We start from the raw sequence: 15,773 nt of genomic DNA on the forward strand, positions 1-15,773 counted from the left end.
GTTCAAAAATTTACACTACATCAGGCCGCACCACATGCCTGTTCTGCACATAAGACTAACAGCTCCTAGTTAACGGAATGCCGGTTTATTCAGTTTATAACAGTAAAATCGTTGTAAGACATGAAGTTTGAAAAGAGCACATAGAGATACCTGAACCACACCATCTGAGACCTGTGGAAGCACATCATTTTGACGGGTTCCATGTACATGCTGAAGGGAACCGTGGAGGAGATCCTAGAAAAGCTCATGTCAACCCCATACTTCTGAAACAGGTTCTTGGACTTCAGCAGCAGGCCCTTTACACTGTGTATCTTCAGAAACAGTCCCGCACCCTTACTGCAAGAGATGTGATTTTTGTGTCCAGATACACCTGCCTCGTCAAACGTCATAAGAACGTCAAACGGCCTTAGTATATAGATCGCCAAGAGCTTTATGTAGATCATCACCGGGTCCCAGTCTTCCCCATCGGAAAAGAATGTGGTTATAAGCACCTTCGCTCCAGTGTAGCATCCCACTTTCCTCAGTTCCTTTTCTCTTTCCTTTCCCTTCCCTTCTTTGTTACCATTAGACAAGCAAAGAATGTCAATATCCCCCCCTAGACTTAGCAGGGATGGCGCAAAAAACATGGACTCATCATCTGGATGTGCGATAAGCAGCAGATATCTACCAGGTAGTAATAGTGAGCCTCTTAGCCTCCTTATATTTCTTAATACAAAGATCACCGACACAACTAGAAAAAATGTTTTAAATCTGGAAAACTTCTTGAACATCCTAGGGTGTCCTGAGAACTCGATATTAAGGTAGAACAGCATCCCGAGCTTTCCTTGCATCTTATCCAGCAGAGTCAATCCTTGAGTACTCGGTACCACTGAGGGATCTCTCCCAGATCCTCACACACTATCTCCTCTATCTCTCCATTATCTAGCCCTAAAAAGACAAGTCCCCCGTCACATACGAAGCAATTCATCTTGACATCACTCAGGTATTCTCCAACAACTCCAGTCTTACTGCAGCACCTCAGTGCACTCTTATCCATGCTGACTAGTGTCTTTCCATCGAACAAAACCCTCTTGACCTCTCCGTCATGCCTGGCCCTGAACAGCTCCTTTCTAGCTCTCAGGTCATGGAAGTAAACCGATCCCTCTCTTGTTCCAACACCGAGGTCTATTCCATTATCCGAGAAGCTTATACTAGACGGCGATTCGTTGTACTCAACAGACTTGACAATTTCTTTGCATCTTTGGTCAATAAACTGCATCTTGCTGTCTCCTCCAACTCCAATCAGTCCGTTGCACTCATTCATCCCAATCGACCATATCTCGCCAATCGTTACAGCATAGCTTCTCAGAAATCTTCCCTGGTCCAAGTTGAATCTGTAAACACTCAGCCCCGTCCCTCCGCTCAGAATCTCGGCCCTAAACCTGTTAAGACAGATGTCAAAGCACGGTGTCGGCACCTTTATGCCCTCGTGGTATCCATACTTTGCGTGAAACTCAATGGTCCTGTCATTTCTCAAAATACAGGCCTTTGAGGCATCCTCCACAAGCGGTATCACCCTCACAGGATCAGATTCCAGATGCCGCTCCACCTTCAGAGACAAGTTTGCCAGATCATAGATCTTGATAGAAGGCTTATACACGCCCACAGACAGCAGGTATCTTCCATCATCAGATAGAGACATGTCTGTGGATGATGCAGAATGGCCGAGGTTATTTGTCATGGACACCTTTTCAAACTCCATCGGACTTCCAACGGGCTATGGTTTTCTTTGGTTTTTAATCGGAAGCAGCACAAAACCCCTGATGGACAAAGAGGATGTCGATTCTGTGAACGAGTATTCCACAGAGGAAATCAACATGGAAGTTCTTGAAATCTCTGATGCAGGTATGAAGATCAAGGCCTCGGAGCGGAAAACACTTCCTAGAATGACCAAATATGAAAAAGCGCATGTGATCGGTGTTCGTGCAACTCAGCTAAGTGCAGGCGCACCCCCGTTTGTAGACATAGGAAACGAAACCAACCCGCTTAACATTGCAAACATGGAGCTGAGCGAAAAAAAAATTCCGTTCATCATCCGGAGAAAGCTTCCAGACAGCAGCTTTGAAGACTGGGCCGTTGATGAGCTGATGATCCCTGGTGTAGACTTTCAGTAGTAGAGACCCCGTTATTTTGGCGCAAAGGCAGAAAATAAGTGAAGTAAGGCATATTTAATCGCCGCCGGTCCTCCCAGATTCTCAGAGTAGGCGGCTTGGATGACAGAGAGTCTCTTTGGCTATTCAGGATCAACGAACGGCTTTATCTGTGACATATATACACAGGCCCATGCAATGTAGCCAAATGCCAAGGCGCCTATCAATCCAATCCTTATTTCGTCCTTGTTCTTGGTGGACTTTCCCCTTGTCAGTATTACTATAGCAGTGGATACCGCAACCATGAAAGCGATGGAGCCCAGGAGAACGGAAGCCTCTGCCATCTATGTGCCAGGGGCTGGTTTGAAAAATAATAAATGTTTTACCACAATCAGATGTGGAGATCACAACAATGTACTCGATTATCGCCACTCCTAGGTGTCAAAGTCGAAGGGCTCATGTTCCGATGGAGCTGGATTGTCTGTTCGTACTGCATATTTCCATCTGCCTGCTATCTTTTGGTTCCAAGGGTCGATATCCCAGGAATGCCAAAGGTGGTCTTGCCTCGGAACATAAAGCCCAAAGTGGGTTCCCCTAAGATGGGGATTAAAAAGAAACGGCAAAGTAAAAGGTTGACCACAAGGAAGAGGGAAGGCATGCTGAAGAGGGCAAGGGCCAATGAGAGGAAGAAAAGAAGAATGGACAGGAAGATGCAAGCAAAGGTGGAGAGGATTCCTCCATCTGTTCTGAGGACCGATGAGGAGAACATGCAGTATGCTGAGATAAAGAGAATGGCGAAGCTCCGGAAAATGGAGTATGACGAGGCTCTTCGGAACTCTGAAAAGAAGGAGGCGTATCTCGATGGGATTTTAAGGCTGGTGTCGAAAAGCGATGTTGTGATTGAGGTCATTGATGCAAGAGACCCGGACTCTAGTAGGAACAGTGAAGCGGAGAAGATTGTTTCTGAACACGGGAAGAAGCTGATTATGGTGCTTAACTACACACAGTACGTTCCCAGGGAGGTGGTTGATGAGTGGAAGGTGCATCTGAAAAGGGATGGAAACGACTGCATTGAAGTGACAGAAGAAGACATGAGACAGATTGGGAAAGAGACGAGAATAGGAATATTTGGAAATCCGGGGTCTGGAAAGAACTTTGTGCTCCGAGGCATTTCTAGAATTCTGGAAGAGAAGCCGAACTCTGTGGTGGTTTCTGTTCCACTAAGCAAGGTGACTCTATCAAGTATTCTCCGGGGATGCCATGGGCTGATGGGGATTGCGTTTAGGGACTACATTGAGGCAATTGTTAAAAGAATTGATCGAGGTGAGGTCTCTCTTCGGCACGGAATACCCGAATTCAGTAATGCTGAGGAGCTTTTAGAAAGCATTTGCGATGTGCATGGAATCAGAGATGAGAGCAGGTCGGTCTGTTACATGAAGGCCAGCGAAAGGTTCCTAGAGGACTTTCTTCGTCACAAAATCCTTTTTTGGAGGAGAGTCTATAGTGATGAAAATGACCTGTCATTTGCCTTTTGCCAGTGACAGTGATGAATAAATATTTAAGAGTCATGTTGAATGTCTTTGCTTGGTGATAGCCAGCCCTGCGCTCCTCTGATGGCTTGTTATGTTGGGATAATTGAGGCCCTGGAATGATAGTTGGATTGTTTGTTGCAAACAGCCTGACGGGGCAGACGGTGTCTCGGATGAGCCGTGCCATGCCTGTATCGAAGATAGAGCATTTTATACTCGACTTTGTGAGCTCTGGCGCGCCAGCAGGCGGGATATTGGCCAAGGGCTTTTACAAGTATGTTTACAGCGTGGTTGACTCTACCTACTACGTTGTGATTACGAGCATGGGATATAACAATACAAGGGCACAAGGGATTCTGGATATCCTGCAGAAGAACACCAGTGGAGATATAGTGGATGCTCTGGTGACGATGGACAATGTTCTCTATGGACAAACAGCCTTTGATCCGAACATTAGCTTAATAAAAAGCATGGACAGCCAGGAAGAGAAGATCCACGAGCTGATGATGAAGAACAAGAGCAGGGAGCTGGTTCAGAAGCAAAAGGAGCTTCAGAGAAGGTCTGTCAGCGACATTGACAGGGAGCTTGAAAGAGTCAGGAGTCTTGAGATAGAGATGAGAAACGAAAGCATACAGCAGCTCAAGAGCATTGTAAAGACAAGCAGCAGCCCTGCGAAGGAGAAGAGGAGGGGGCTGGAGACGTCCATGAGCCCTGTGTTCATTGTGTTTAAGGAGAGGCTTAAGATGGTGATGGACAAGGAAAATAACATCAAGAGTGGCGAGGTGCAGGGGGACATGAGCATTACTATAAAGGAGGAGGAGTATAAGGACATAGAGATAAGGCTTGGAAATGTAGGGACGGACGTGAAGTTCAGTCCTAACCTCGACAAGTCTGTGTCCAGCTCTGGAGTACTTAGGTGCGAGAAGGGGTTTCCTGTTGAAAAGAACGTGGCTCTTGTAAAGTGGAGGAGCTCTGATATTCGGGAGGCTCCGATTACATTTACGTTCTGGCCCAGCGAGACGAGTCTCAATGTATATCAGATAATGCTTGAGTATACTGCAGAGTGCAACATGAAGGACCTGAGTGTGTTCTTTCCCAAGGCCAATATTTCGAACGTTGTGATTAGCGGGTCCGCCCGGGAGAGCGATGCCCACATAGAATGGAATATAGGGGATGTGGAGAAGGGGTTTTCTGACACGTTGGAATTCAGCTGCACATGCAGCGACCCTGCTGGGATTTTTCCTCTGGAAATCTACTTCACCTCGGACTTTGTCTTCACAAGGCTGTTTGCAGAGAAGGTCGAAAGGAATGGCGAGGAAATTAATGAAGTGGAGATCAAGAAGGTGTTTGAGGTTGATAAGTTCACGGTGGTTGACGAATAAAGCTATACTTTTTATCGGGGCTTCGATGGTACATTTCCTAGAAAATTTTTTACCCTCTATGGTGGAACCTACCGAGGCTGTCGATCACATGGAGAAGGGAGACAACGAGGTGTCCAAAAAGAAAAGAACCTTCCGAAGGTACACATACAGAGGTGTTCCAGTGGAGGAGCTCGAAAAGATGCCCTTCAGCGAGGTTGCAAAGCTTTTTCCATCAAGGCTCCGCAGGAGAGTCAGAAGGGGCCTTTCTTCGCGCGAGGTGGAGCTGATCAAGGGCTGCATTGCAGCAAAGGCGGCCTGTGTTTCTAGTAGCAGCAAGCCCGAGATGGTGCGCACCCATGCAAGATCTGCAATTATTTGGCCAGCCATGATTGGTGCGCTGGTTGGGGTCCATGTCGGAAATGGATATCTGCCGGTTGAGATTAAGCCCGAGATGGTTGGATTTGTTTTGTCCGACTTTGCTCCAACCAGAGTCACTCCGAAGCACGGCAGGCCTGGAATAGGAGCAAGCTCTTCTTCGAAGTTTGTTCCGTTGAAATAAACTAGCCTTCTTTATCCTGTGTAGTTTTGCATTGCTGATTCTAAATATATCTGTCGGGTGAGAAAGCCATCCCCATGAGCAAGAGCGACAAGGAAGACATTGATGAATCTGGCGTTTCGTATGAATACACATCGTCGGACTCCCCGGAGACGGTTTCTTCGGAGATTTCTGAGTATGAAGAGGAGTACTTTGGGGAGGCTTCTGAGGAAGAAAGCTCCAAGTCTTCTGAGGCAGCAGCTTGGGAAGATAGCGACGATGATGAGAAGCTGCGAGAGGAGTATAAAAAAACGGCGACCTGGCTTGATGGAAAGCAGGCCAAGAAGCAGGTTGAGGCGCGCAAAAAGAGGCTGAGGTTTGAGTATGAAAGACACCTGTTTTTTTCTAAGTGCAAAATCAAGCAGGCCAAGGCCCACGGAGAGTACCTGGTTGTTGTGGATACCTACAACAACATATACATACTTAGGAACTTCCAGGTGCACAAGACTCTTTGGATTGAGATGTTTGGGATTTCCGACTTTGTATATACAGGAGGGGCGATTCTGTTCTCCTCGTCCAAGCAAAGCAACTTGAAGGAGGTTACATTTGACGGAGAGGTTCGAAACATAAGCATCCGGGCCATTGAAGGGATAAGAAGGATGATCAGTATTGGTGACTCCATATATATAGTTGGAGAGCAACTAGCTCTCTTGAACAGTGCTTACGAGGTGGTTGAAGTTATCGAGGGAAGGTTTGTGGATGTTGCAGTGTCTGAGGATTTTGTGTATGCCATGTGCTTCAGTGGAGAGATTGTTGTGCTAACGCCCGGCTTACAGATCCTAAGAAAGGTGAGTCTTGAGGACAAGTTTGACTTCCGGTCAATACACTTTTTTGCATCCAAGGTGTTTGTTGGAATGGGAATGGGCATGAAGGTGTTTGACAAGGAGATGAACCCTATCAGGGAATTTAAAAATCTCAAGGATGAAGTTACTGGGTTTACAGGCCATGGGGATTACGTTGTATATGGGTCGAGATATACCAACTCTTTGAAGATAGTTCTTCCGGATATAAGGTGTTTTAGCAAATTCCCGTTCAATACCATCAGGATCCCTCCGATCAAGGTTCTGGACTCTGATGGAAGGAATGTCATAATCTGCTCGGGGCGGTCTGTCAGTGTCCTGAGAATAAAACTAGAGTGAAAAGGTTATTTTAGAGCGAGGCGGCATCTGGGTAGTATGGCGTCTTGGGCTGCTTGACAGGGAGAGCATTGCCGATCCGTAAAAATCCATAAATTTTTTCATCCCTGGATGAAGAACTTGAGGAAGCAAAAGACATCGAGTAGGAGAAAGCAGAGGAAGGCACACTTTGCCTGCAACGATGGAGAAAAGAGAATAAGATCGTCGGCCCGTCTTTCCAGGGAGTTGAGGAAGGAGTATGGCTTCCGGACATTCCCACTGCGGACTGGAGACACTGTGGTTGTAAAAGGAGGCAAGTTCGACGGAAAGGAGGGTGTTATTAGCAAGATCAACTACAGGGATTACAAGGTGTACATTGAGGGATGCTTTGTGACAAAGAATGACGGTACAAATGCATTGGTGCCTATCTATCCTTCCAAGCTGACCATTACCAAATTCTTCCTTGAAAACGGTAGGAAGGAGCAACTTGAGAGAAAGAAGAGGGCTAGAGAGCACGGTATGGAGATTCTCAGAAAGAGACAAGAAGAAGTTGTTTCCAATTAAACTTTCTTGGATAGCCAGCCATTCCAAACCATTTAATGTTACTAGGGACCCGAGTCCCACTTTACTTTTCCGCTCTGGACTTCAGAACCATGCTTCTTACTTTCTTGACCTTGTTTCTTACGTCCTCTGGGAAGAAGCACAGGTCGTCCTCAGAGATGGAGCATATTCTCTCCAGGACCTGCATCTTCTGCTTGGTGAGGTCGAATGATTCCTTCAAAATCTCGTCGACAACCCCGGGATCAGCCAACTTGAGCTTAAGCATGGCATGGATGATCGCATAAACAAGATTTGGATTTTTATTCAAAAGCTCCCTTAGGTATGACGGCTGGTCCAGCGCTAGCTTTCGCAAGTAGAAGAGAACCTCCTTCAGATTGTCTTTGTCCATGTTGTCCAGCACGTTGATCAGGTTGTCTATCTCGGGAACTTGGCTCTCAGGCTCCCTGGCCTTTGCGGGCATGTCATTTTCGGCATAGTTTATCTTGACAGGCCTTCCGTTGAATGAGATCTTCAAGTTCTGCAGCGCCTTCTCCACAATCAGTGGAGATTCGTATTCACAGAATCCAAACCCCCTCGACTTTCCAGTTGTCTTATCGTAAACCATCCGAAAGCTAACGACCTTTCCCACTGCACCAAGTTCCTCTATTATGCGCTCTTCTGGAACTTCGAAATCTATGTTTCCAACAAAGATGCTGCACCCGCTCTTCATGGGCTTCGGAAAAATGGTTTTACAAAAACATCCTGCCTGCGGACATGTAGGAAAAGAGGATGCCAATAAAGGATTTAATAGCTACGAGGAGACCCTAAGTCTTGCTTCTTCGACCATTTCCGAGTATTCCTTGTCACTGACAGACTTTGCCTTCCAATTGATCATTAGGCGTTCGTCGGCCGAAACAAAGGGAATGACGTGGAAGTGCACATGGAAGACTTCTTGGTGGTTCCCGTTGTTTTGAAGAATGTTGTACCTCTCAAAGCCAAACTTCTGAACAAGATGCCGGATTGTGTCGAGCACTCCAGACAGCTCCTCTGGCTTGTAGTTGTGCAGATAGGGATGGTGAGCTTTTGGAATGACCAGGAAGTGTCCCTTCGACAGAGGATATCTGTCGATCAATGCAAAAAGCCTGTCTGTCTCGTAGATGATGTTGGCGCCCTTCCGATACAGCGTGCAGAATATGCACCCCTCCATCCAGGACTGTTCTCCGGCGATTAAATTGCTGATATTTTCGATGCCGAAACCCAGTTAATGCCAAGAAAGGAATATGTAGAGTATTACAAAGGAGCACTGGGCATGAGAGAGGATGATTTTGAGGAGTTTCTCGAATGGATTGAGAAGGATCTTGCATATGCATTCAGGGTTGCAAGGACGCCGCTGACTAACATGATAAAGAGGAGAATAGAAAAGTATCCGTTTGTTCGGAGGATACGGTACCTAGAAGATGTTTATGAGTTTCGCAAGAGGAAGGAAAAGGATGATGTGTACAGGGAGTTCACAGGATTTCTGATCAACCAGACGAACATTGGGGTGATTCAGAGGCAGGAGATAGTCAGCATGGTTCCTGTTTTGCTGATGGACTTGAAGAAAGACTCCAGGGTCATTGACATGTGTGCAGCGCCTGGATCGAAAACCAAGCAGATTCTTGAGGCAGTTACCGATGGGCTTGTGATAGCCAACGATGTTAATGGGAAGAGGCTGAAGGTGCTTGTGAGCGAGACCACCAAGAGACCCAATGGCTCGCTGATAGTCACCAAGCACGATGCCACTGCATTCCCAAGCATATATGAGGGCGGTAGTCAGGTAATGTTTGATCGTGTATTCTGCGACGTAATTTGTTCCAGCGACGGGACTATGAGAAAAAGCCCTGGGATTCTCGATGAATGGAAGCTTTCGAAGAGTGGGGGGCTGTTTGATACCCAGTGGAGAATTCTGAAGAGAGGCTGCGACCTTGTTGCGGAGGGGGGCCTGGTTTCCTATTCCACCTGTTCGCTGAACCCGATAGAGAATGAATGTGTAGTCCAGAGAATGTTGCTTGAGGGGGACTTTGAGCTGGTTGACTTTAGAGGAGACTCCAGACTTGCACTTTTTCCTAGTGGCGGAGATGGGACAAAACTCATCTTCAGGGAAGGGCTGAGGAAGTGGGGGACAGACGACCAGATTTTCAAGAACCCTCACTATCAGCCGTGCAGAGTAGACCTGGGACTAGAGAAGTGCATTAGACTGTACCCACACGACCAGGATACAGGCGGGTTTTTCATCGCAATTCTTCGGAGAAAAAGAGGCATTGGCAGGGAAATGAGTATGAAGAGGCCATCGGAGTCATCTTTTCAGCGCTTTGTGTTCCTCACCAAGGATGCTAAGGACAAAATCCTCGAAGGCTACTCGATGTGTGTGAATGGCGAGCTATACAGGAAAACAGAAAAAAGTAGAACTATAAGCGCTGTGTCAAGCATAGCTGCACGGGTGCTTAATGGAAATCCGGGTCTCAATGTTATAAGTGCAGGTTACAGGATCCTAGAGAAGTCTGGACTTTCTCATGCGGACTTTTACATGAAAAACCTCTTTCACATAGGAGGAGACTTCATATGCAACCTTAGAATCTCGATGGAGCAGTTTAAGCTACTGCTGAAGGAAACATTTGTCTCCAACGCCCTACTAGGCTTTGAGCACATAGGACTGGCCGTTGCCAGGGTAGAGGGAATAGGTGTCACGCTGTGCGGATACGGAAGCCACTCATCATTCACGCTCTTTATGAATAACAATCTGAGGAAGGCACTAAAGGACCTAGTTCTATGAGATGGGCTGATTGCCACAGTACTCCAAATCCATTTATTGCTCAAGTGTTTTTGGCTACTAAGACAGACTTTATTTTCCACGAGACTTAGCTTGGCTTTTGGAAAGGGCGTTGTGGACCTCTCTGATGGCAAGTTTTCGCAGCTCTCCCTTGAGTAAGATCTCAAATGCACTTATGATGTCGTCAGACCCCACCGTCTGCTTCCCAACCTTCCTTGCTAGCTCACCAGCAAGATCGGCAACTGTATCAACAAAGTCGTATGAGATTCCGCAAAGAACCTGGATGGAATTGCTTGTCAGCATGATGTTGTTGTCTGGACTGACCTCCCGGGAAATACGCTTGACTGCAGACTTGAACATGCTGCCCACACACATGGACGACGACTTCTTCTTGGACTTCTTCCTATCGTGTGCATCCAGAGACGATGGTGCCTTACCTGTAACATGCCGTGCAGACTTTGCCATTGCAAGGGGGATGTTTTTCTTTATTTATCCTTTTTGGCGGGGAATTCGATGGTTTGGAGGGAAGCAGGTGCTTAAGGAAAAGAAGGCCATGGTGCCTTTGTTTACATTCTAATGATGCGGAGAAATCCCCAGAAAGCCTGGGTAGATCATGTTTAAACACGATTTTCGTGACCCATACAAGATGGAAGAATATTTCCAGATATCCGACAAGACAAGGACGCTGGAGCACCAGTACACCGATCTTCTTACAAGAAAGCTGAGGCTGGAGACCTTAATGGTTGAGGAGGATTACAATAGCCTTGTTGCAAGCCATGAGGAGCTTGTCACTAGGACGAGGGCTTCTGAAGACAGCTACATAAGGCAGATAGACGATCTTAAGGCAATGATCGACCAGCTTAGTTGCGACGGGAGCAAGAAAGAAGATGAGATCAGGAGACTTGTGGAAGAAAACGAAGCCCTGACGAGCACAGTTCAGAGATTAGAGAGGAAGGATAAGGAAAAGAGTGCGGAGGAGGCAAACAGGAATAGAAACAAGAGCTTGGAGGGGCCTGGAGAAGATGGAGTATGGGAAGCAGCAGGCCTTAGGAAGATGGATGAGATGCATAGGATTATCAGGTCTGTCGAAGATGAGCTACGGGGCAATCTAAGCAGGCTTCAAGAAGACTGCATACGATACAAGGGAGATGCAGAAAGGATGAGATTGGAAATAGAAAAGCTAGAGCTGAAGAATGCTGCAAACGTAGAGAAGATAAGGGAGATAAAGGAAGACAGAGCTGGTCTGGAGGATGAGGTGAAGAGGCTGGGACTGGAGAACGCCAGGCTAGCTAGGGAAAACATATGTTCTGAGGAGCTTCGGAGATCCATAAGTGAGAAGGACGAGATTATATCTGCACTGAAGGAAAATATGAGGCAAAAGTCGGAAATGATTGAGATACAGAGGAAGATGATTGAGGATGCTTCACGGGAGAACGGGATCGTTCTAAATGATGATGTTTGCAATGTGTTTGATGAAGATGTTCTGAAGGCCGAAGAAAGTGGCGATGAGCTGGATTTAGGCGACGGATATGGCGGCAAAGAACAGCTCTGGGACGGTATGGCTGTAAAGCCAAGACCTGTGCAAAAGAGAGCCAGCTCCGCATCTACAAGAAAAAAAACAGGTGTACCCAAGGGGGAAAGAAGCAGAAAGGCTCCGTCAAAAGCAGCCATAGATAAGAGCAACAACAGAACAGGTATTGATGACAAAATGGTCAGTAGGCCTATGGAAAATAGAGAGGTGCCTACGACTGCAGAAGCATCTAAAAGGCCGTTTATCCCCGGAAGCTTACTTAAGCCTGAAAACTCCTCATACTTTGCAGACTTGACATTCAACAACTCGAGTCCTATGATCCAGAAGAGCCACCTCAATCTCCCCAAAAAGAAGTAAGTACAGAATTTCCGAATGACGCCCAATTTTTATTAAAGGATCTGCCAAGAGTAAACTTATTTACAAATACCAGATAAAAAGCCAACCCTTTATTAGCCTCATCAACTAATCAGTCATACAGCCAACAGAGGCTTTACCGGTAAAGGAAAGGATCTTGAAACCCGAGCTCGCACTGATACTGACGTACATCACAGTGAACACGAGAAGAAGTGCTGTGATTGCAGAAAGAGGCTCCACCTCGTCCAATCTCTCAGAAATGGGCTTCCCGATGTAGTCACAGAGTATTATCACTGCAGAAAGTAGCGTACATGCAATGGTGTACGACGTTGTCGCGTCTTTCCATGCAATGGTTGTCATAAAAAGCAGCATTACAAGGGCAGTCAAGCAAACGATGAACTTGTAAAAGTCATCATTTTTGATCGAAAAGTTAGACAGCTTCCACGATTGCCTAGATATATACACCATCGAGATCATCAGCCCATAGATTCCCGTGTCCTTTGCACGGTTCTTGTCTGCTATATGGGAGAAGTGGAGCAGTAGAACAAATGCAAAGGCTGCTTGAAACAACAGCATTAGGCTCTTGAAGCTAAAGAGCTTCGACACATCGCCTGTGTCCTGGTACTCCTTGTATATATTCTGGAGTTTTGGAACAACCTCGAGTAACGAAAGAGCTATAGCAATCAAGTATCCAATGATTGTAATGCCTATGGAGAGATAGTCATGTCCCAGCCCGAAGATACTTAGAAGTACTGGCGTGAAGACTAGAACCAGGCCGAAAATCCCGCCACTACCTACTTCAACCCCCTTGATATTCACCTCCTTGGAGATCCCCTCCGTCTTCTCCCCAAGATGCTTGTAGACACCTTCAATTTTCTCCCGGAAGTCCTTCATGTTTTCTTTAGCTGTAGACATTTTGTCTGGATCTTCCATTCACGTGCCCTCCTCTATCAACTTTCTTTATATATATGTCATTATTACGAAAACGGAAAATATTACAATCTAGAGGGCCCATGGATAGGGACAGCGGCCAGGACTTCCCAGAGGCACAGAGTGGCGAGTTTGGGGACACAGGCGGTAGGCAAAAGAAGGCCAAGGCTGCTTCCAGAGCAGAGAGAAAAGGGGATCTGGACCCTGGGACTGTTCTGGAGATATCGAGGTCTCTGAAGAAAAGAATGCAGGATATTCTGAAGAAAGACAACGCAAACAACCTGGAGGGACGCCCGGCAACAGGAAAGATAGAAAATGTTGAAGAGATATCAGATATTCTGATGAGCAAGGCGCTGCAAGAGAGTCTATTGGATGAGGGCATTCTTGACGAGATCAAAGGATGGCTGGAGCCTCTTCCAGACAAGTCTATGCCCAACATTAAGATCAGGAAGAGACTTCTTGACGTGCTCAAGACCATGAAGATTCACAAGGAGCACCTGGTCACTAGCGGGGTGGGGAAGATCGTTTATTTCTACAGCATAAATCCTAAGGAGTCGAAGGAGGTCAGGGCCTCTGCAAAGGCACTTGTACAGAAATGGACGAACGAGGTCTTTAAGCCAGAAGGTGGAGATTGAGATATCCCTCCATATACCGGGTCTGGGCATTTGTTTCTATGGATATTTTTCAAACTAATAAAAACTCAAATAAATTGCTGACGTCATTCTTCCTGCAGAAGTCCTCCAAGTACTTCAGAAACTCGTATCTGCTCATTTTCATACTCCTCTTTACTGGAAGGCTGTGTATCCATGCAAAATAGTAGTCAATGAGGTTGTCTATCTCCTTTTCCATCAGCTCTTTGCTGAGTCGAGTGTCTTTGCAGGAACTCTTTCTGTTGACATGGTCCACTAAAAAGGTTATGCCTTTCTCTGACACAAGAAATCTTTTTATTATTTCCCTCTCGTTGTATCTTTTCTGCTTAGCTCCCTCCTTTGTTTCCTCTTTACTCATGCCCAGGCCGAGGAATTCCTTTTTAAGCATGTGTTGAGACTGTGTGGAAAAAAGACTGTCTAAAGCTCAACACAGTACTCATCTACAGAGTGCCTGTTCTGGAGCCTCTTCACCCATTCCTGTACAACTATTGCCCCTAGAAGACAGTCGTGGGCAGCTGAGACGCTACTGTGCCTTTCGCAGAGGTGCTCCTTCTCTGGTGCATGGAACGCCACGCATCTGGAGCACACAAAAATGCTCGGGCATCTTGCCTGCTCTTTCTGGTCGATGAATATGACCAGAGTGTATCCGTCCCAAGCACCCTCCTGATGCTCTTCGTCAATCACCTCCACCCTTATCTTCTCATTTATTTTGCTAACCTCGTTAACAAACATTCTCCTGAAAGACCTGAGCACATGCTCGTTCACTGTCACTCTCCCCACACCAAGAAGAACAAGGTTCTTTAGTATTTCCCCTCCAATGTCATTGGTTCTTTCGTTTCCCTCCAGCATATATGGAGGGCCTTGTACTATGCCTACATGCGACTCCTCTATTAACCTTTGCGTGTCCTTCCCAAAAAGCCTTATCTGGCGATCATAAAGCCCATACAGCTGCTCTTCCATGAGGCCAGGAAAATTTTGCACTCAAAACCTTAATTTCTCCGTACTACCCAACCCCAATGGCTAAGGAGGCGAGTGGAAACGTCTACTTCGATGTGTATGCAAACGAAGAGAGCCTCGGGAGGATAGTGATGAAGCTTGAAGACGACATCGTTCCGAAGACAGCAAAGAACTTCAGGACTCTTTGCGAAAGACCCAAGGGGGAGGGATACAAGGGATCCACCTTCCATAGAATAATTCCTGGGTTCATGGTCCAGGGTGGAGATTACACCGCGCACAACGGAACTGGGGGGAGAAGTATCTATGGAGAAAAGTTTCCCGACGAGAACTTTGAGCTGAAACACACAAAGGAGGGGATCCTCTCTATGGCAAACTGCGGGGCCCACACAAACGGGTCTCAATTCTTCATAACCCTTGGAAAGACCCAATGGCTCGATGAAAAACACGTTGTCTTTGGGGAGGTGGTTGAGGGCATGGACGTTGTCCACAAGATAGCTAAATATGGATCCGAAAGCGGCCAGGTCAAGAAAGGGTATAGGATTGAAATCAGGGATTGTGGGGTCCTCGGAAGTAATTAAACATCTTGCCCTAAACTGTTTATGTCTTCAGCTTTTTCATACATCATGGAAGCCCTGGCAATGGAAAAGTTCTCTAAATACAATGACCCTCTCTCCGGGGTGAACCCGTTTGTTAATCCCCGGCACAGGGCCCCTTCGGTCCTCGGCTACCTCAAGGCGCTCCTGAAGGCCCCTCTCGTCCTACTTCTGTTCGGAACAAACATAAACGTTGTTCAGTTTCTGGTTAAAATCACCTCAAACAAGATCACAGGCCCTAAGGTCCTGGCTGCCAATGCATCCTCCTTCCTCGACATCTTTGTTCTAAAGTATCTCACGGGCATTAGGAACTTCTACTACGTTACAGAATACGGCTTTATAGACGTCAGGACAGGCCGCTTTTGCAAAAAGGCTACAGAGCCCTGCGTACTGTTTCCAGAGGGCTGCCAGACTAACAACAAGGCTGTTCTGCAGTTTTCAAGGGACGTCGAGGTTGATCATGTTTGTGGGATAAGATACACCGGAGGATGTATAAACATGTACGGTGGATTCGCAGGATTCATCCTAAGGTTTCTTGCATCCAAAAACGCTGTGGAAATTAAGTTTAAGAAGTGCTCTAGCCTACATGCCATCTGTGAGCTCTCTGGGCTTCCACAGGTGAAATGGACATCTAGGGACAAGGATAGGTTCATGAGGGAATTCCACAAGGAGCTCTAAAT

General features: G+C 46.6%; 20 protein-coding genes across 20 annotated transcripts; 11 read left to right on the top strand and 9 right to left on the bottom strand.

Annotated features, from left to right (window-relative positions):
• Window positions 1-89: 89 nt before the first annotated feature.
• Window positions 90-770, bottom strand: ECU08_0300 (uncharacterized protein; the record flags this gene model as incomplete). Its single annotated transcript, NM_001041768.2, has 1 exon — window positions 90-770. The coding sequence occupies one exon, from the start codon at window positions 768-770 to the stop codon at window positions 90-92; it is 681 nt and encodes a 226-aa protein (NP_597159.2).
• A 74-nt stretch (window positions 771-844) lies between these two features.
• Window positions 845-1,741, bottom strand: ECU08_0310 (uncharacterized protein; the record flags this gene model as incomplete). Its single annotated transcript, NM_001041769.1, has 1 exon — window positions 845-1,741. One exon carries the CDS (start codon window positions 1,739-1,741, stop codon window positions 845-847), a length of 897 nt encoding a protein of 298 aa, NP_597160.1.
• Window positions 1,742-1,802: 61 nt separating this feature from the next.
• On the top strand, window positions 1,803-2,153 carry ECU08_0320 (uncharacterized protein; the record flags this gene model as incomplete). Its single annotated transcript, NM_001041770.2, has 1 exon — window positions 1,803-2,153. One exon carries the CDS (start codon window positions 1,803-1,805, stop codon window positions 2,151-2,153), a length of 351 nt encoding a protein of 116 aa, NP_597161.2.
• A 119-nt stretch (window positions 2,154-2,272) lies between these two features.
• ECU08_0325 (uncharacterized protein) lies at window positions 2,273-2,473 on the bottom strand (the record flags this gene model as incomplete). Its single annotated transcript, NM_001415213.1, has 1 exon — window positions 2,273-2,473. One exon carries the CDS (start codon window positions 2,471-2,473, stop codon window positions 2,273-2,275), a length of 201 nt encoding a protein of 66 aa, NP_001402519.1.
• Window positions 2,474-2,728: 255 nt separating this feature from the next.
• ECU08_0330 (uncharacterized protein) lies at window positions 2,729-3,670 on the top strand (the record flags this gene model as incomplete). Its single annotated transcript, NM_001041771.2, has 1 exon — window positions 2,729-3,670. The coding sequence occupies one exon, from the start codon at window positions 2,729-2,731 to the stop codon at window positions 3,668-3,670; it is 942 nt and encodes a 313-aa protein (NP_597162.2).
• A 107-nt stretch (window positions 3,671-3,777) lies between these two features.
• ECU08_0340 (uncharacterized protein) lies at window positions 3,778-5,040 on the top strand (the record flags this gene model as incomplete). The annotated part of the gene is made up of 1 exon (NM_001041772.1): window positions 3,778-5,040. One exon carries the CDS (start codon window positions 3,778-3,780, stop codon window positions 5,038-5,040), a length of 1,263 nt encoding a protein of 420 aa, NP_597163.1.
• A 58-nt stretch (window positions 5,041-5,098) lies between these two features.
• Window positions 5,099-5,578, top strand: ECU08_0350i (uncharacterized protein; the record flags this gene model as incomplete). Its single annotated transcript, NM_001041773.2, has 2 exons — window positions 5,099-5,101; window positions 5,135-5,578. 2 exons carry the CDS (start codon window positions 5,099-5,101, stop codon window positions 5,576-5,578), a joined length of 447 nt encoding a protein of 148 aa, NP_597164.2.
• A 74-nt stretch (window positions 5,579-5,652) lies between these two features.
• On the top strand, window positions 5,653-6,753 carry ECU08_0360 (uncharacterized protein; the record flags this gene model as incomplete). The annotated part of the gene is made up of 1 exon (NM_001041774.1): window positions 5,653-6,753. The coding sequence occupies one exon, from the start codon at window positions 5,653-5,655 to the stop codon at window positions 6,751-6,753; it is 1,101 nt and encodes a 366-aa protein (NP_597165.1).
• A 108-nt stretch (window positions 6,754-6,861) lies between these two features.
• Window positions 6,862-7,293, top strand: ECU08_0370 (60S ribosomal protein L26; the record flags this gene model as incomplete). Its single annotated transcript, NM_001041775.1, has 1 exon — window positions 6,862-7,293. One exon carries the CDS (start codon window positions 6,862-6,864, stop codon window positions 7,291-7,293), a length of 432 nt encoding a protein of 143 aa, NP_597166.1.
• A 61-nt stretch (window positions 7,294-7,354) lies between these two features.
• Window positions 7,355-7,999, bottom strand: ECU08_0380 (RNA binding protein; the record flags this gene model as incomplete). The annotated part of the gene is made up of 1 exon (NM_001041776.1): window positions 7,355-7,999. One exon carries the CDS (start codon window positions 7,997-7,999, stop codon window positions 7,355-7,357), a length of 645 nt encoding a protein of 214 aa, NP_597167.1.
• An 81-nt stretch (window positions 8,000-8,080) lies between these two features.
• On the bottom strand, window positions 8,081-8,476 carry ECU08_0390 (adenosine 5'-monophosphoramidase; the record flags this gene model as incomplete). Its single annotated transcript, NM_001041777.1, has 1 exon — window positions 8,081-8,476. One exon carries the CDS (start codon window positions 8,474-8,476, stop codon window positions 8,081-8,083), a length of 396 nt encoding a protein of 131 aa, NP_597168.1.
• Window positions 8,477-8,533: 57 nt separating this feature from the next.
• On the top strand, window positions 8,534-10,081 carry ECU08_0400 (uncharacterized protein; the record flags this gene model as incomplete). The annotated part of the gene is made up of 1 exon (NM_001041778.1): window positions 8,534-10,081. One exon carries the CDS (start codon window positions 8,534-8,536, stop codon window positions 10,079-10,081), a length of 1,548 nt encoding a protein of 515 aa, NP_597169.1.
• Window positions 10,082-10,150: 69 nt separating this feature from the next.
• ECU08_0410 (histone H2B-like protein) lies at window positions 10,151-10,543 on the bottom strand (the record flags this gene model as incomplete). Its single annotated transcript, NM_001041779.1, has 1 exon — window positions 10,151-10,543. The coding sequence occupies one exon, from the start codon at window positions 10,541-10,543 to the stop codon at window positions 10,151-10,153; it is 393 nt and encodes a 130-aa protein (NP_597170.1).
• Window positions 10,544-10,724: 181 nt separating this feature from the next.
• Window positions 10,725-11,966, top strand: ECU08_0420 (uncharacterized protein; the record flags this gene model as incomplete). The annotated part of the gene is made up of 1 exon (NM_001041780.2): window positions 10,725-11,966. One exon carries the CDS (start codon window positions 10,725-10,727, stop codon window positions 11,964-11,966), a length of 1,242 nt encoding a protein of 413 aa, NP_597171.2.
• Window positions 11,967-12,071: 105 nt separating this feature from the next.
• On the bottom strand, window positions 12,072-12,896 carry ECU08_0430 (uncharacterized protein; the record flags this gene model as incomplete). The annotated part of the gene is made up of 1 exon (NM_001041781.1): window positions 12,072-12,896. One exon carries the CDS (start codon window positions 12,894-12,896, stop codon window positions 12,072-12,074), a length of 825 nt encoding a protein of 274 aa, NP_597172.1.
• An 80-nt stretch (window positions 12,897-12,976) lies between these two features.
• On the top strand, window positions 12,977-13,528 carry ECU08_0440 (Spn1p-like protein; the record flags this gene model as incomplete). The annotated part of the gene is made up of 1 exon (NM_001041782.2): window positions 12,977-13,528. The coding sequence occupies one exon, from the start codon at window positions 12,977-12,979 to the stop codon at window positions 13,526-13,528; it is 552 nt and encodes a 183-aa protein (NP_597173.2).
• A 49-nt stretch (window positions 13,529-13,577) lies between these two features.
• On the bottom strand, window positions 13,578-13,901 carry ECU08_0450 (uncharacterized protein; the record flags this gene model as incomplete). The annotated part of the gene is made up of 1 exon (NM_001041783.2): window positions 13,578-13,901. The coding sequence occupies one exon, from the start codon at window positions 13,899-13,901 to the stop codon at window positions 13,578-13,580; it is 324 nt and encodes a 107-aa protein (NP_597174.2).
• Window positions 13,902-13,960: 59 nt separating this feature from the next.
• On the bottom strand, window positions 13,961-14,503 carry ECU08_0460 (E1 ubiquitin activating enzyme-like protein; the record flags this gene model as incomplete). The annotated part of the gene is made up of 1 exon (NM_001041784.1): window positions 13,961-14,503. The coding sequence occupies one exon, from the start codon at window positions 14,501-14,503 to the stop codon at window positions 13,961-13,963; it is 543 nt and encodes a 180-aa protein (NP_597175.1).
• Window positions 14,504-14,559: 56 nt separating this feature from the next.
• On the top strand, window positions 14,560-15,078 carry ECU08_0470 (peptidyl-prolyl cis-trans isomerase; the record flags this gene model as incomplete). The annotated part of the gene is made up of 1 exon (NM_001041785.1): window positions 14,560-15,078. One exon carries the CDS (start codon window positions 14,560-14,562, stop codon window positions 15,076-15,078), a length of 519 nt encoding a protein of 172 aa, NP_597176.1.
• A 60-nt stretch (window positions 15,079-15,138) lies between these two features.
• On the top strand, window positions 15,139-15,771 carry ECU08_0480 (uncharacterized protein; the record flags this gene model as incomplete). The annotated part of the gene is made up of 1 exon (NM_001041786.2): window positions 15,139-15,771. The coding sequence occupies one exon, from the start codon at window positions 15,139-15,141 to the stop codon at window positions 15,769-15,771; it is 633 nt and encodes a 210-aa protein (NP_597177.2).
• Between the last annotated feature and the right edge of the window lie 2 nt (window positions 15,772-15,773).

This window comes from Encephalitozoon cuniculi, chromosome VIII (genome assembly GCF_000091225.2).
Source record: "Encephalitozoon cuniculi GB-M1 chromosome VIII, complete sequence".
In the NCBI taxonomy this organism is placed as follows: domain Eukaryota; kingdom Fungi; phylum Microsporidia; family Unikaryonidae; genus Encephalitozoon; species Encephalitozoon cuniculi.